The sequence below is a fragment of the Mustelus asterias genome, chromosome 7 (assembly GCF_964213995.1).
Source record: "Mustelus asterias chromosome 7, sMusAst1.hap1.1, whole genome shotgun sequence".
NCBI classification, from domain to species: domain Eukaryota; kingdom Metazoa; phylum Chordata; class Chondrichthyes; order Carcharhiniformes; family Triakidae; genus Mustelus; species Mustelus asterias.
Genome location: NC_135807.1, coordinates 57511170 through 57528685, shown reverse-complemented (window position 1 = coordinate 57528685; position 17516 = coordinate 57511170). Strand labels below are relative to the sequence as shown.

The following is a 17516-nucleotide window of genomic DNA, read 5'->3' as shown; positions in this document are numbered from 1 at the left end:
ATGTAAGCCTACTTGTGATTCTTTTTAAAAAAAAACTAAACTAAGATATTCTATAAGTATATCAATGGGAAGAGGATAACCAGGAGAAGAGTAGGGCCCATTAGGGATCAAAGGTGAAATCTGAGTGGAGCCAGAGAACATTGATGGAGTGTTGAATGAATACTTCACATCCGTCTTTACCCAAGAGAATGAGGGCGATGGTATAGAATTCAGGGAGAGAGATTGAGGTTCTTAAGCAAATTGACATGGGGAGGGATAAGGTATTGGAGGTGGTGGCAGCCTTAAAAGTGGATAAATCTCCAAGTCCAGATGAATTGTGCCCTAGGGTGCTGTGGGAGCCAAGAGTCGAAATTGCAGACGCTCTGACCCAAATTTTCAATTCCTCTCTGGCCGTGGGGGAGGTCATGATGTGGAGATGCCAGCGTTGGACTGGGGTAAGCACAGTAAGAAGTCTCTCAAACCAGGTTAAAGTCCAACAGGTTTATTTGGTAGCACAAGCTTTCGGAGTGTTTTGCTTATAATTCTGAAAATAAAACACACATTACCTTGAATATTAAAATGTCTCGAGGCGCTTGAGATGTCAGGAAACAAAGGAATGGAAACTAAGACAGGACGGGCCAGTTAAAAAGGAGGTCTGACAGTTTGGTCAAATAATAGAAAAACATAGGGGAAATCAGATATAACAGTCAGATTCAACCCAATCAACCCTGCAAAGTCCACCCTCACTAATATATGGGAATTTGTGGGGAAGAGGGAAGTACATAAATGTTGACCCACGTAAGTGTCTTGTGATTGGTGCGCTAAGATGTGAATATTTGGTGTTACTCTGCAGGACAAGTGTTTTTGCTAGTTCAATGGAGAATGTCAGGGGTTTTGTATAAGGAATTCACTTTTTAGCCAGAATAGACAAACCAATGAAAATTTTGCATGTGACCATCCTTCTTCAGGTGAGTGAGGAGTTGTGTTCACAAATGGCATATATAGACACAAACTCGATTTATAAGATAATGGTTGGAGTGAGAGTCTTTACAGGTAATCAAAGTCTTAAAGGTACAGACAATGTGAGTGGAGAGAGGGTTAAGCACAGGTTAAAGAGATGTGTATTGTCTCCAGCCAGGGCAGTTAATGAGATTTTGCAAGTCGCCAGACAACTGGAGAACAGCTGATGTGATCCTGCTATTTAAGAAGGGTTGTAGAGATAACAGTAAGAGTTTTAACAACACCAGGTTAAAGTCCAACAGGTTTATTTGGTAGCAAATACCATTAGCTTTCGGAGCGCTGCTCCTTCGTCAGATGGAATGGAAATGTGCTCTCAACAGGGCACAGACACCCAATCAAGTTTCAGAATACTGATTAGAATGCGAATCCCTACAGCCAACCAGTTCTTAAAGATACAGACAATGTGGGTGGAGGGAGCATTAAGCACAGGTTAAAGAGATGTGTATTGTCTCCAGACAGGATAGCCCGCAAGTCCAGGAGGCAAGCTGTGGGGGTTACTGATAATGTGACATAAATCCAACATCCCGGTTTAGGATGTGTGCGGAACTTGGCTATCAGTTTCTGCTCAGCGACTCTGCGCTGTCGTGTGTCATGAAGGCCGCCTTGGAGAACGCTTACCTGAAGATCAGAGGCTGAATGCCCGTGACTGCTGAAGTGCTCCCCCACACGAAGAGAACCGTCTTGCCTGGTGATTGTCAAGCGGTGTTCATTCATCCGTTGTCGTAGCGTCTCAGCGCAGAGTCGCTGAGCAGAAACTGATAGCCAAGTTCCGCACACATGAGGACGGCCTAAACTGGGATGTTGGATTTATGTCACATTATCAGTAACACCCACAGCTTGACTCCTGGACTTGCAGGCTATCCTGTCTGGAGACCATACACATCTCTTTAACCTGTGCTTAATGCTCCCTCCACCCCACATTGTCTGTATCTTTAAGATCTGGTTGGCTGTAGGGATTTGCATTCTAATGAGTATTCTGTAACTTGATTTTGTGTCTGTGTGTAGATGAAGGTAGTGCAGTCAATATAGTTAATATGGATTTCAGCAAAGCCTTTGACAAGGTCCCACATGGGAGACTTGTAAAGAAAGTAAATACACATGGGATACAGGGTAATTTGATAAAGTGGATTCAAAATTGGCTAGTTTTAGGTGACAGAGTGATGACAGAAGGCTGCTTTTGTGACTGGAAGTCAGTGTCCAGTGGTGTACCGCAGGGATCTGTCCGTCTTTTCTCTCTCTCTCTCTCTCTCTCTCTCTCTCTCTCTCTCTCTCTCTCTCTCTCTCTCTCTCTCTCTCTCTCTTCCCCCCCTCTCCTCTCTCTCTCTCCTCCTCCTCTCCCCCCCCCCCCCCCCCCCCCCCCCCCCCCCCCCCCCCATTATTCGCCATTGATATAGGGTGGAGCGTCTTGGGCTACAAGACGATATAGACGGAATGGTCAAATGGGCAGATAAGTAAACATTGGACTGGAGGCAGCTAGTCTCAAATTACACGTCCTGCCTGAAAGTTCGATTCTTGCCCAACACCATTGTCACATGCAAAATTTTCATTGGTTTGTCTATTCTGGCTAAAAAGTGAATTCCTTATACAAAACCCCTGACATTCTCCATTGAACTCGCAAAAACACTTGTCCTGCAGAGTAACACCAAATATTCACATCTTAGTGCACCAATCACAAGACATTTACGTGGGTCAACATTTATGTACTTCCCTCTTCCCCACAAATTCCCATATATTAGTGAGGGTGGACTTTGCAGGGTTGATTGGGTTGAATCTGACTGTTATATCTGATTTCCCCTATGTTTTGCTATTCTTTGACCAAATTGTCAGACCTCCTTTCTAACTGGCCCGTCCTGTCTTAGTTTCCATTCCTTTGTTTCCTAACATCTCAAGCACCTTGAGACATTTTAATATTGAAGGTAATGTGTGTGTTGTTTTCAGAATTATAAGCAAAACACAGCTAAAAGTAGTTAATTGAATTTTCCCAGTACTGCAAAAGCTATACTGCGTAATCTTCCATGCCTTGAGCTTTAGCTGAAAACCAGTTTAAAAACCTATTAGAAAGTAGTTACTAAGGAATTGAATGTGAAACTATATTACTATTGCATTGCATTTCACTGCAAATACACACTCTGATCTAAATAATGTAGTATCTTTTAGTGAAGCTTTTATAATATTTGGGATGACTAAGTTTGCTGGTTGAATCACTTAACTCTTTATATTCTTTTCTTGTCTTCCTGCTTTTTCCCCACCCCATTCTTCGATTGCACTTCCAATTTCTTCCAGACTGCTATATAAATGCTTGTAGCTGTATTTCAAAGATTTAACCCATCTGTTGTGGGGAAATTTGCAGGTGACCAATTGTGTCTTAACTTAGATAATTCAAAACTCGCAAGGCAAATATCTCTCTGCAAAGACATAACAAATTTATTTTACAAATGAAACATAGAACAAACAAACATACAGCCGACCGGAGATTCTCAAAAGGTTAAGTAGCTCTGGGAATAGAGCGATAGAACCACAGTACGTCAGATCTTTCACATAGTCAAACACAGATCATAATTTTTTCTAATCGATAATTCTGCCTTTCATTAGCTTAATATCAATTTCATTCAGCAGTTATACGTTAATGTAAATCTCTGTTCAGTACCTTAGCTAACCAGATGACACTTAATAGCATGGTAATATCTTATTCATCCAACAAATCTGGACTTTACCTCCCTTCTTGGCTCTAACTATTTCCCTGTTACGGTAGCGTCCGCCGTTACCAGGTAAGGTCAAAGCGGACATTCCCACCAGCTCACTGCCAAGTTGAATGGACATGTGTTCCTACATCCAGGGGCATATCTATCCTTGTGTCTGGACAGTGAATGCACCTATTTATTAATGTTGCAAAGCATGTTCCCTCATAGGAATCCTCCCGATATGACTACTGCTGACTAGAAAGTTCGCAGACCTCTGGCTTTAAACTATTGACATTTGCCACCATGCATTTTGGTAACTTTGCTTGGCTAAAGTGAACAATGCATTTAAAATGCATTTTAAAATATCAGTATATGTTTTGAAATCATAACTACTTGTTTTGATTCTCTTACTGCATTCACATGTGTAAACTGTTCATGTTAGCTTGTCTTAAGAATCATTTAACTCGTTACTGATCTTCTGTCCTCTGAAAGACTGCATTCTCCCTATGAATCTTATTAGCTGGTTAGGAATCCCCTTCTTCACCATCTGATAATTGTGTTGACATAACTAGATCGTGCTCCCTCTTGTGCCTTGGCATCTTACCAGGCCAATTTTAAGACAAAAAACAGAAAATGCTTGAAAATCTCAGCAGATTTGACAGCATCTGCGGAGAGAGAATAGAGCTCATGTTTAGAGTCTGGGTGGCCCTTCGTCAGAGCTGAAACCTTGAGCCAAAAGAGAGAAAATACATTTGGTGTTTGATATTTGATTTAGATTTTGAAAGCGTGTCAACTGTTAACTTTAAAAATAATTTCTTTTTACAACTACATGCATTTATATGGACATTTAACATAAATGTTCCTGGGTAATTGTAAGTTAAACAACATTTAACATTGAGCTATATAAGGAGGTATTAGGACAGTTGACTAAAACTATGGTCAAATAAGTAGTTATTAAGAAGCATCTTGGAAAGAAGCAAAGGTCTTTACAGAGAGAATTCAAGAGTTTTATTTTAGACAGCTGAATCCATGGTTCCTAATGGTGGGGTGATTAAAATCTGTGCTCAAAAGGCCAGGATTGGAGGAGCACAGAGACCTGGGAAATATATAGAGTTGGAGGAAGACAAGACACGGTGAGGAGTAAGTCCATGGAGGGATATGAAAATGAATGGGTACCTTAATATCATGACTGCCCAGAATTTCGTTGGAGGAAATTTCTGTTTATTCGGTATTGGATATTGGACAGTGTGGAGGGGTTGAAAGAGGTAATGCTTGTCAACAATGGCCTAGCAAGCTACTCAGTTCAAGGGCAATTAAGTTTGGGCAAAAAATGCTGGTTTTGCCAATGATACCCACATCCTATGAAATAATATAAACAAAACACTATAGGATGCCATGTAGCATCATGAAAAGTATGGAAATACTTGCAAGGCTAGAGCACAGTGCAATGTCAGTCATTTTGTAAACAATGAGACTGTGATGTGCTTCTGTCAACAGCGCATTATTCCGCAAGATATTTAGCACAGTCTAAAACTTCATTGGATATCTGGCTTATGGCCACCATTATTGTCAGTACTGTCTTGGCAGTGTTGGGACAGATTCCTCTGAATTAATTTACTTGATGAATCCACTTGGTTGGGCCTCTTCCTTATTTCCATCATTGTAAATCCTGACACCTTTCCAGAACAGCAGCAGGTGTTTGGAATATGCTTGATGGGCAGCAATTTCTCAATTTCACTGTACCAAATAAGAGATTAAAGAAAAACATAATTTGCCAGCAACACTTCCCAATCTCTGATGGGATCTCAATCTCAGTGAGATTTTGTGAGTGCTACCTTGTTAAGATAGAGTCAGTGTATTTCTTTTATTCATTCATGGGATGTGTGCCGCTGGCTGGGCTAGCATTTATTGCCCATCTCTCAGGGCATTTAAGAGTCAACCACAATCCTGTGGATCTGGAGTCACATATAGGCTAGACCAGGTAAGGACCATAGATTTCCTTTCATATAAGGTGTTAGTGAACCAGAAGGGCTTTTATGACAATGGTTTCATGGTCATCATTAAATTTTCAATTCCAGAATTTTAATTGAATTTCACCATCTGCTGTGGTGGGATTCGAATTTGGGTCCCCAGAGCATTACCTGGGTCTCTCAATTACTAGTCCAGCAACAATACTACTACACCACTGCTTCCCTAATGTTGGAAATTCCTACACAATCCGGGTAGTTCACTTGGTAGATAATGGGACTCTTAATCCCATGGTCATTGTTTTGAGTCTTACATTAGGTAAAGAAGTTTTCCTTAAATATTTTATTCAAAATACTTTATTTTTATCTTGAATATTGCAATCCAGTCTCCAAATTGGAAGTTGAAGTTGGGAATCTCAGTTACTGAAATATCCTGATTATAAATCTTCACTATTTGCTGAATCATCAGAAGCATGTTTTATAGAGGGAACAGTTGATAAATGATGGGTAGTAGACTGGATACAAGAAATTGCAATTGATTAAGGAATGCATAGAGCTAAAAATGGGAAACCTGAGATTTATTGTTTGTCTTTGTCAAGCCAACCTGTTCGTTTTAATGGATGTGACTGACAGAGACTACAACTGCACATCTGCAGAAAATGCTCTCCCCAGTGCTGTGGTACAAATAAACATAGCTTATTCCCAAATGCAGCAGCGTTCTTCTCCACAGTATCAATAATTTGCCTGTTTGTCAGCAATTTAGAAGTCAGAACTTCCAAAGTAACTGAGAATGGATTCACACCTCGCAGTTGTGATTTAAAACAAAATTCTTGTGCTCAACTTCACTGCTTTAGATTTGGTTGTTGTTCCTTATGTGATCCTTGATTCTGTCAGTTGCTTCATCTGATGAGATGAATTTACACTGCCTAAAGCAATTGCTAGCGGATTCTGGTTTTACACATGAGCTTCAACTGAGCTCCACAATTGTTTGCTTACAATGATGATGATTTAGTCAAAGTGCAGCCATTCCTCTAAAAAGCATCAGTCCACGCATTTCCAATCACTCTGGGTAAAGTAACAGTACACAAAAATACACTAGGGTTTTTTTGCATCTTAGCACCGTTTTCTTTTTCACTGTAATACGAGTGCAACCCATGGTGGTAATTTGTTGCATGCCCTATTTTTCCCCCGAGCACCTTTTGTAGAAACCTTTTGTAGAAACCCAGCATCTTGTGTTTCTAAAATGTTTAATCTGTATTTAAAAAGTACCTTCAAGCTCTCAATGAGATCGAATTTCAGCAAATTAGGAGTAGCAAGCTATTTAATCCCTCAAGCCTGCTCTGCCATTTGATAAGAATATGGCTGATCTGATCAAACCTCCTCTGGATCTTATTGCAATACATTGACCTGTCATTCTTCTAAACTCTGCTTCCTGTTAGCCAATCAATCATCTATCTATTTTAATATGTCACCCCCTTTGCCATGTGCTTTTGTGTGGTATCCTTTGATGTGGCATCTTATGAAAACCCTTTCGGAGTTGATTGTGAGGCAGTTTTTACAACCATTCATCTGTTTCCTGGCAACATAGTTGACAGCAAACTCTTTGCTGATTTTCATTCACCTTTTCTAGAAAGCATTGTGACCCAGGAAAGTTAAGTGCTTTAACCTGTTGGAATACAAATCAGATTATCTTGGCCAGGATCATTTTGGCTTGAGAATTCAAATTATTCAACAGTTGAATGTAATAAGGCCTGGAGTTACTGCATGATTACCACCAGCTTAATCTGGATGGATTTAAGTGAGTAACACAAAAGATTGCATTATTTTAAGCACAAGCGGGTTATGTCCATAACCACTTCACACCGGAGTATTCGTGAACTTTTGTGCTGGCTCAACAATTCCTTCCTCCAACGCAGTTTCCCATCCTTAAAATTGGCTATGCCTCTCAGCTGGCAATGGTGAGTTTCCACCAATTGTGCCTGTTCTGTGGCGTGATTGGATCACTAAATGTGCACAGATCTTGGATGCATAGGCATCCTTGTTCATCATTAATCACTTTCCCACCAGTCAATTAAAGCCAATTAAAAAGCAAGACCAAGAACATTAAATCACTAACTGATCTGCTCTGCTTTCATGCCAACTAATTAATTTAAAATGTTGAGTTCGCACTCCTTTTCACTAGTGGATGCTCTGTTCTGGGTCTTATTTATTTTATTGCTGGATTGCACTCATTCACGGGAAATTAAACCCTATTCTGTGTTCCATTTTGCTACTCGTCTCCGAATTCCACATGTTCTAACCTAATCATGAGTCTACTATGTGATACCTTTGCCGGAATTCTATCGCTCCGCCTGCCACGGGAATTGGAGCAGGCAGGGGTGGACCACGGGAAGGTCTGTTGACCTCGGATGGGATTTTTCTGTTTTTGGTCGGGCAAGGTTGTAAAATCCACCCTTTTGCAAATTTAAATATCTACCACATGGGAATGGGTGAAGGGAATAATATAGATGCATTTAAGGGGAATTTAAAAAAAAAACATTTGAGGAAGATGGGAATAGATGGTTATGATAGATTTAGGTGAGATACCTCACTTCTCTAGAGTGGAACAAAGGCCTCTTTCTGTGCCTCGTATACCCTTATCTAATTGCAAGTAATCTACTACATTGCCCCGATCTGCCCTTTGTGAATTCTTTGAAAAAGTAAATCAGGTTGGTTGAGCACCCTCACTTTTAGAAGTTATGGTAATTATTGTCTTTTTTAGTTTCTTGGTTTTGTATTACATTTTCACTGATAAGTTAATTGGTATATAATTCCCTGAACTTGTTCCATCTCCCATTTTATATAGGTATTATAGCTGTCCCGAGTCCTCTCGCACCTTTTCTAATTAATTTTTATGAAAATCTAAGTGTTTCTGCTCTTTCCCCAGTTTATTTTGATATACATGGATGTAATCCATCCAGCCCAGGGCTTTTATTCTCTTGAAGCGTTTTATCAAATTTCTCCCATTTTCTATCTTAAATCTCTCCATCTTTATTGCACTATTTTAACGTCATGTCCACCAAGTTAGCCTCCCTGCTAAATACTGAAGAAAAGTGGACAGGGTGCTGAAGAAGGCATTCGGCATGTTTGGTTTCATTGGTCAGAACATTGAATCCAGGAGTTGGGACGTCTTGTTGAAGTTGTACAAGACATTGGTAAGGCCACATTTGGAACATTCTACATTTTTGGTCGCCCTATTATAGAATATTATTTAACTAGAAAGAGTGCAGAAAAGATTTACTAGGATGTTACCGGGACTTGATGGCTTGAGTTATGAGGAGAGGCTGGATAGACTGGGACTTTTTTCCCTGGAGCGTAGGAGGCTTAGGGGTGATCTTATAGAGATCTATAAAATAATGAAGGGCATAGATAAGGTAGATAGTCAACATCTTTTCCCAAAGGTAGGGGAGTCTAAAACTAGAGGGCATAGGTTTAAAGTGAGAGGAGAGAGATACAAAAGGGTCCAGAGGGGCTATTTTTTCAGAGGGTGGTGAGTGTCTGGAACAAGCTGCCAGAGGCAGTAATGGAGGCAGGTACAATTTGTCTTTTAAAAAGCATTTGAGCAGTTACATGGATAAGATGCGTATTATAGAGGGATATGGGCCAAATGTGGGCAATTGTGGGACTAGTTTAGTGGTTAAAAACTGGGTGGCATGGACAAGTTGGGCCGAAGGGCCTGTTTCCACGATGTAAACCTCTATGATCTCTAAAGTAATTAATATTTCTGTGATTTTCTGTGGCCATATTCTTACCCTAATTTTTATTTTGTCTGTAGATACTTTATATTCCTTTAACTTAATTTTGTAGTTTCTCTGCCTTTCTATTTTTTCTTTACTTTTCTTGTATTCATTTCCAACTACTTCGTCAATGTATTTAGTGTGTGGCCTCTTTCATTAGTTTCCATTTTGCCTTTATCCGTGCTGTGTCATTATTGGCTAGTTTGTTCTTAGTGGGATATACTTCTCCCAGACTATTTATCACTGTTTTAGTAGGGCGTAGCACGTCTCTTACATTCCTTGTTTGGAAAGAGGACTTATAATCGTAACTTACAAGACAGGAGGTGGTCAGTCGTCCAGCGGTTGTGCCTGTGCTGACTTTTCAAAAGCTGTGCTTGGTCTCATACCTCCCCATTTTCTCCTTAGCTTTCTAAGTTGCCATTTTAGAAATGTTTCTGCTTGCAGGCAAGGCCAGAACTAGGTCATAAAAATAGCAATCACTGATAAATTCAATGGAACAATCAGAAGAAACTTATTTACCTAGAATGCGCTTCGAATGTGGAACGTGTTACCACGAGAAGTAGCTGAAATGATTGTTATAGATACATTAAAGGGAAAGCTAGATCAGCATGTGAAGGAGTGGGGAATAGAAGGAATCATTTGGGGGGGGGGGGGGAGGGAATAGAAGGAATCATTTAAAATGTGGAAGCATGGACACCATCATAGGCTTGTTGGGCTGAATGGCCAGTTTGTGGTGTTAATTCTTGTAGGAGTAATTTCAAGTGTAAAGGTTTATAGAATTATAAGTAATATTATGAAATTAAATTTAATATTTTTTTCCAATCTTTTTCAGGTCTCTTACTGTCATGTGTTATCCTTGTCTTATCCCAAAGAGCACTCTTCAGGCTATACGTGTTTGGATGTGTTGTTCTACTTGCTGCAACTTCTGTCCATGTAAACTACTACATCACGCTCCACATAGATTTCCACAATGCAAACTACTCTCCATTGTTTGGGATGCAACTGCTAGCACGCAATGGCCCAACATTGTGGTTAGCCCTTACTGCAGTTCAGCTCACAATTGGCATTGGGTATGCAACATTACTGAGCATTCCATCAGTGTTTTCTGCATTGACCATGGTAAACTTCTTACTGCCTATAGTAGGCCTGGCCTTGGAGTTTCCAGAAGATATTCAGGATCCGTTAGTTGCCTTCTCAGGCATGTATATAACAGCACAGACTGTATTTTATGTAATTCTGAATTTAAAATGGTTTTATTATGCAATAAGATATGTTTATTTGCTGGCACGGCACATGTATCGTATATATGGATTACAAGTTATTGTGGAGGACACATGGAAGAGGATTCGTTTTCCTGATGTATTGAGGGTTTTTTGGTTGACTCGGCTAATGGCACAAGCCATTATTTTAGTTTATGTTGTTAAAGCAACGCAAGGTGATTCGGAGAAAAAAAGCTACTTTATTTCCTGGAGTGACAGCTGGGAAGTACTCTGCAGTCTCATAATAAGTGGGTGCGACTCAACATTGACTGTCCTGGGCATGAGTGCAGTCATCTCATCATTAGCACACTACTTGGGACTTGGAATCTTAGCCTTCATTGGGTCTACCGAGGAGGAAGATAAACGCTTGGGGTTTGTGGCCCCAGTTTTATTTTTCATTTTGGCTCTGCAGACAGGTTTGAGTGGACTGGAACCTGAAGAAAGACTAGTTCGCCTCAGTCGCAACATGTGCCTTCTGTTGACTGCAATCTTGCATTTCATTCATGGAATGACGGACCCTGTGCTAATGTCACTTAGTGCCTCCCATGTTTCCTCCCTCAGAAGACACTTGCCTGTTCTCATGGTTTCCATTAGCCTTTTCATTCTTCCAATTGTACTCAGCTGCACCTTGTGGCAGGTCCACACGCTGAACACTTGGCTGTTTGCTGTGACAGCATTCTGTGTTGAATTGTGCTTAAAAGTAATTGTTTCCCTTACTGTGTACACTCTGTTTATAATTGATGGATACTACAATGTGTTATGGGAAAAGCTAGATGATTACATTTACTATGTTCGTTCAACAGGCAATGTTATTGAGTTCATTTTTGGAGTGATAATGTTTGGTAATGGAGCTTACACAATGGTGTTTGAATCAGGTAGTAAAATTCGTGCCTGTATGATGTGCTTACATGCTTACTTTAACATTTATTTGCAAGCTAAAAATGGATGGAAAACATTTATTAACCGGAGGACTGCAGTTAAGAAAATTAACTCCCTTCCAGAAGTAAGAGGCAACAGATTGCATGATATTGGTGATGTGTGTGCAATTTGTTACCAAGAATTCACCACTTCAGCACGTATCACACCTTGCAATCATTATTTCCATGCCCTTTGCCTGCGCAAGTGGTTGTACATTCAGGATACGTGTCCTATGTGCCATCAGGGAGTGTACATTGAGGATGACCAGAATGAAAGCACAGTATTTGTCAATAACTATGGTAATGTTCCACAGCACCAACCAGTAGTGGAAAACTTGGTGGTGGCAGCTGCTGGTGTTGATACTGACAGTGATCTCGATGAAGACAATGACAGCATTGAGTATGATGAAGAAGAATGGACAACTCAAAATGGAAATGCAGGAGTGGAGGATGAGTACCTCGATGATGATGATACAGATGCAAGTGATGAGTGAGGCGCAATGAGTGATTGTAGAGATAAGTTGCAACTTTTAAAACAAAGACTGCCAATCAAACATCAGGGAAGAAAGTGATTTTTTTTTCTTTTGCTTAGGTGATTGCTAAAAGTTATGTCAGACCAGTGATGAGACAGGGTTAGGAAATAAACTACATTCCACTTATCACTGGAGTGCAGAATAGACAAAGCACAACAGCTGTGAAAAGACACTGGTTATGGACATGTAATGGTTTTCAGCCAACTTATTTATTATGACCTGCTGTTGTACTGTTTACCTCTTAAAATTGCTGGCCTCTTGTTTGACCGTAAATTTGTGTATACTGTACATGAAATAAAAGTTTGACTTACATAAAATTCTTTAATAAAGTTGCATAATTGAAGTTACATGTGATTAAATTAATACCAACCTCTCCAGGAACCTACTTGACATTAAAGAAAGGATCTTGCATGAGTATTCATTTTATTTTTCCCTACTTTTCCAAAGAGGAGAATCATCTTGTGTTACAGCTCCACAAATACCTCGTGCAGTTGGCTTCTGCGTGGACTGAAAGGGCAAGTATTAGTGAGCCATTGAAGAAACTATACCAAAGGGCATTGGCCAATGCTCAAGAGCAGGAAGCCTTGAATTCTGCTTTCAGTCCAATACTGATGAGATGAATTATAGCACCCGCCACTATTCCAACTGGAAACAACTAAACAGTGCAGACAGGATTGAACTTGTGATCTTATTGCTTCATAGAATTTTGTACAAGATTATCTGCATTGACCTGCCAAACCCTTGGAAGACCCAGCACTCCCTGTTCAAAAAAGAAAAGAAATAACGTGGTGCTCTTCTTGTCTGTCACTTTTTCTCTTCCTGCTGCTGATGGTGTTTTGTAAGCCAGCGGTTATTAACTGGGGATCTACAGGTTCCGAGGTGTGCATGAAAAGATCTCAATGAGTCCAGCAAAGATAACTCCTGTAGCCAGTTTAGGAACATTGCTGAATGACATCTAAGTCTACTGTGCAAACTTAACCTCAAAGGTTCTTGGGCATTAATCTGCATGTTGTTAAGATGGTGTTCAGTCTAGGGCATGCTCTGCCCCGCTCTTTTGTAACAGGCAAAGGAGAAATGAGCTGGTGCAGCCATCAACGCCATCGGTCCCGTCACCATTTTCGATACTTTACCAACCTTGGTGATAGTTTACCATCTTCAGTACAACTCTAGCAACCTTTGCAAACGATTGAACTTGAGACCTCTACCACTCAGTCTGTCAACTTTATGACAGCTGTTGCAACCTCAGAACCAACCTACAACTTCAGTAATACTCGTACCATCTTCAACAGAATTCTACCAACCTCAACCACAGTTTACTAACTTCAGTATCAGTCCTCTTAACTTCAACAACTCTACCAAGTGCAGGACAAATTGTAAACCGTAAAAAACAAATATGGATTAATTTGTGACTTGATACCTCCATGTCTTGACACAATTGTTGTTCAATACCAGCAATAGGTTTCATTAAGAAAAATAAAAATGTTTAATTGAAAAATTGCTATGCGACATGGGGTCCATGGAATTATTATTAAAGTGGAGGGTTTTGGAGTGTCACGAATAAAATTATTAAGAACTCCTGTTGTAAGTTACCTCACTTGGAGTATCGACCTGGCCTTGGGTGAATATTTGGCACCCTCCGAAGTGGTTGGCCTTCAGTTGCCAAGTAATTGCAGTTGCATGTATAATGTTTGCTAATGTAACATTTATAAACCTATCATTGATTTTGAAAATGTTGTTAGTCTTCTAATTCCCATCCAATTCTCACCTTGTAGCTAACCATTTGTGACATTTAGAATATACAGCACAAACAGGTAATTTATCCCTTCTGCCACTTAAGACCCCCCTCTCCTTGTCCTATTTATTTCATTGTGGCCTTTCAGCATAGCTTTTATTTCATTTTCTAGCATGCACTCATTTGTTCTACTATGCCTCAACTATTGCCTGTGGTGAGGAGTTGCACATTCTAGTTTCTCTCTCTTGCTCTACCATTTTTTTCAGGTACCATGCCCTAAGAGGTCATTGGCAACCATGGATCGCCATGGTACATTCATTCAGTTTTCAAAGCTCTTCAGAACAAAATCATGATTTCTTATTACGTGTCCAAGAAATTTCAACTGTCTCTTCCTGATCTTGATCAGCAGAGTTCCTTTGGTCTCAGATTGTGCTAGGACTTCTGCATTGGTTGTGTGGTTTGTCTAAAATATCTTCATTAGTCACCTGAAAAGCCACACTTCGTTAACCTCAATTCTTGTCTGCATTGCTTCACTGACACTTGCTTCTGTACATCAAAATTGGTGTGATGTTACATTCCAGTATTCTCAGCTTTGTTTTAATGACTAATTGTTTTGAGTTGATTACAATCTTTTTTCACTTTATAAAATGCATCTGTGGCCATTCCCATATGACTTATTTCTTGGTTGCACTTTCTGTCTGATAACATATTTCCTAGGTAACAACATTTGTTTACTTGTATGACCTTTCATTTGTCACTGTCACCTTGCATTCTGATATGACTTTTTGTTCATTACTGCACATTTTGTTTGACAATTTTTTCTCGGCCTTTCTCACTTTCACCCATGACTCGATCCAAAATCTTTTGCAGTTCCTGTTAAGAGTCTTATTTCCTTATAAGATTTATTAATGTCGCCTAGTTTTGGATTGCCCCACAAGTGCTAACATTCTATATCTACCCTGTCCAACCCATTACCACGCTTCACTAAAAGTCCCAACCAGTTCTATCTTAAGTTGTAATCTCTCAGTTCTGGTTCCATCCTTGTGAATCTCTTCCTGTACCTCTGTCTTTATGGTTATGGGCTTTCCACTGTCATCCATTATCAGCCCACTGACTTCCATTCAAATTCCTGTAGAGTTAATTTCCATGTCATCACTGCATTTCCTGTTATGTTTCTACTTTCCACATCGGCTTCAGGAATGTCCTTTATCATCGGCTGAGTCCCCGTCACAGTGGTTACCAAGACCCTTGACCAGCTCCATGCTGTTTCCCATGATCCAGCTCTTTCTCCTCAACTATTCGCATCTTCCACTTCAGAGACCATAAGAATAATTGTAGAAAATGTAAAGATTCACAGTGGTGTTGAGTTACATTACCAGGACACACAGATTTTGTACTTTGCACTTTGACCTTCATTTTGGTGTGACTTACTTCAGACTGCATTGCTTATTCACTTAAAATGCATTTTTATGGGATGTGGGTGTCACTGGCTCCAGCATTTATTGCTCATCCCTAACTGCCCTGCATTTAAGAGGGCACTTGAGAGTCAACCGTAGAGCTGTGGGTCTGGAGTCAGAGGCCAGGTAAGGACTGCATGTTTCCTAAAGGACGTTAGTGAACCAGATGATAGGTTTTTTTGACAATGGTTTAATGGTCATCATACTCTTAATTTCAGATTTTTATTGAATTCCAATGTCGTCATCTGCCGTGTTGGGATTCGAACCCTAGAGCATAACCCTGGGTCTCTGAATTACTAGTCCAGTGATAATTTCACTCTTTCACTGTCTCCCCATAAGTCATAAATTTTATTAGTCACAAGTAGGCTTACATTCACTCTGCAATGAAGCCACTGTGAAAATCCCCTAGTTGCCACACTTTGGCACCTGTTTGGGCACACGAGAGAATTTAGTGTGGCCAATTCACCTAATTGCATGGCTTTGGACTGCGGGGAAACCAGAGCACCCGGAGGAAACCTACGCAGCCACAGAGAATATGCAAACTCCACACAGTGACCCAAACCGGGAATCGAATCTTGGCGCTGTGAAGCAGCAGTGCTAACCACTGTGCCCATTGCTTAGTTTTTGAAATGATAGATGTGTTATATTTATATTATCCTGGCTTCAGCTTTTGGCCATATCTGGCCAATTATTCATCTATAAGCTACTGAATTGCAGAGACATCAGAGCTGAATCCAACTTTGTCCTTGCCCAACATTTGCTTGCGTAATTTCTAACAATTTACTGCATGGTAAAAATGAGCAAGAACCCTCGTCATTATCTCTCCTAATCCAACAAATAATATTGGAATCTATTTTTGCACTTCGAACACCATCCTGGTTTTGATCAGTGAGCCAATCACCGATTACGTTCTGAAGAAGTCTCATTGGACTTGAAATGTTAACTCTCTCACTCTCCAGAGATATTGCCAGATCTGTTGGGGTTATCCAGCACTTTGTTTTTCTGGGACTTCTTTTGTCCATATGGCTCTGCTATTCACTGGATTCGCTTAAACCATTATGGAAAGCTATAGCCTAAGATTTTTATTCCAGGACCATATTTTCAAAGGCGCTTGTTGAAAAGATGGAGTTGCCCCATAGCTACTTAATAGTCTAGATTATACTGCCATTTAAAGAAAAATTAAGACATCTGAATATAGTGCATATTTGCTCATACAGAGAACACAAGGGGCGGCACGGTAGCACAGTGGTTAGCACTGCTGCTTCACAGCTCCAGGGTCCCGGGTTCAATTCCCGGCTCGGGTCACTCTCTGTGTGGAGTTTGCACATTCTCCTCGTGTCTGCGTGGGTTTCCTCCGGGTGCTCCGGTTTCCTCCCACAGTCCAAAGATGTGCGGGTTAGGTTGATTGGACAGGTTAAAAATTGCCCCTTAGAGTCCTGAGATGCGTAGGTTAGAGGGATTAGCGGGTATAATATGTGGGGGTAGGGCCTGGGTGGGATTGTGGTCGGTGCAGACTCGATGGGCCGAATGGCCTCCTGCACTGTAGGGATTCTATGATTCTATGACAAGCTGCAAATTTTGGTTCAGTTGGCATCACTCTTGTCTGAGTTGAAAGATTATGTTTTTAAGTCCCATATCTGGGTGTAGGTTGGTACTTCAATGTGGTGCTGCATTGTCAGATTTGATTCTTCAAATAAGACATTAAATCAAGACATTGACCTGATTCCTGTAGTTCAAATGAATGTTGAGGAATCCATTGTTCAAAAAAAAAAGCAGGGAATTATTCTGGTGTTATAGAATCCCTACAGTGCAGAAGGAGGCCATTCGGCCCATCGAGTTTGCGCCAACTCTGACACAACATCTTGCCCAGGCCCACTCCCCCTGCTGTATCCTCGTAACCCCACATACTTGCCATGGCTAGGACCAGGAATAAATTATTTAACCCTTTGAATCTGTTCCATCATTCATGACTGATCTGTGACCTAACTCCATATACCTGAATTTTTTTCCCCACTACCCTTAATACTTTTGGTGAAAATATCTTAGCAATTTCAGATTTAGAATAAGCTAAAAGGTTGACATTTGCTGAAGAGTTCCAAAGTACTTCCACATTTATGTGTACCTCTGAAAGATGTGGCTGTATTTTTTAAGCTGTATCCTAGACCTGGACTCCCCCACCAGCTTAATTTCTCTTT

General features: G+C 40.4%; 1 protein-coding gene across 1 annotated transcript in view; it reads left to right on the top strand.

Moving 5' to 3' along the window:
* Window positions 1–14528, top strand: part of rnf139 (ring finger protein 139) — a 37899-nt gene extending 23371 nt beyond the window's left edge. Inside the window, exon 2 of the mRNA XM_078216089.1 lies at window positions 10256–14528. Coding sequence (XP_078072215.1) covers window positions 10256–12093 — 1838 coding nt within the window. The 3' untranslated portion in view covers window positions 12094–14528. The remainder of the gene's footprint in view (window positions 1–10255) is intronic.
* The last annotated feature ends 2988 nt before the right edge of the window (window positions 14529–17516 follow it).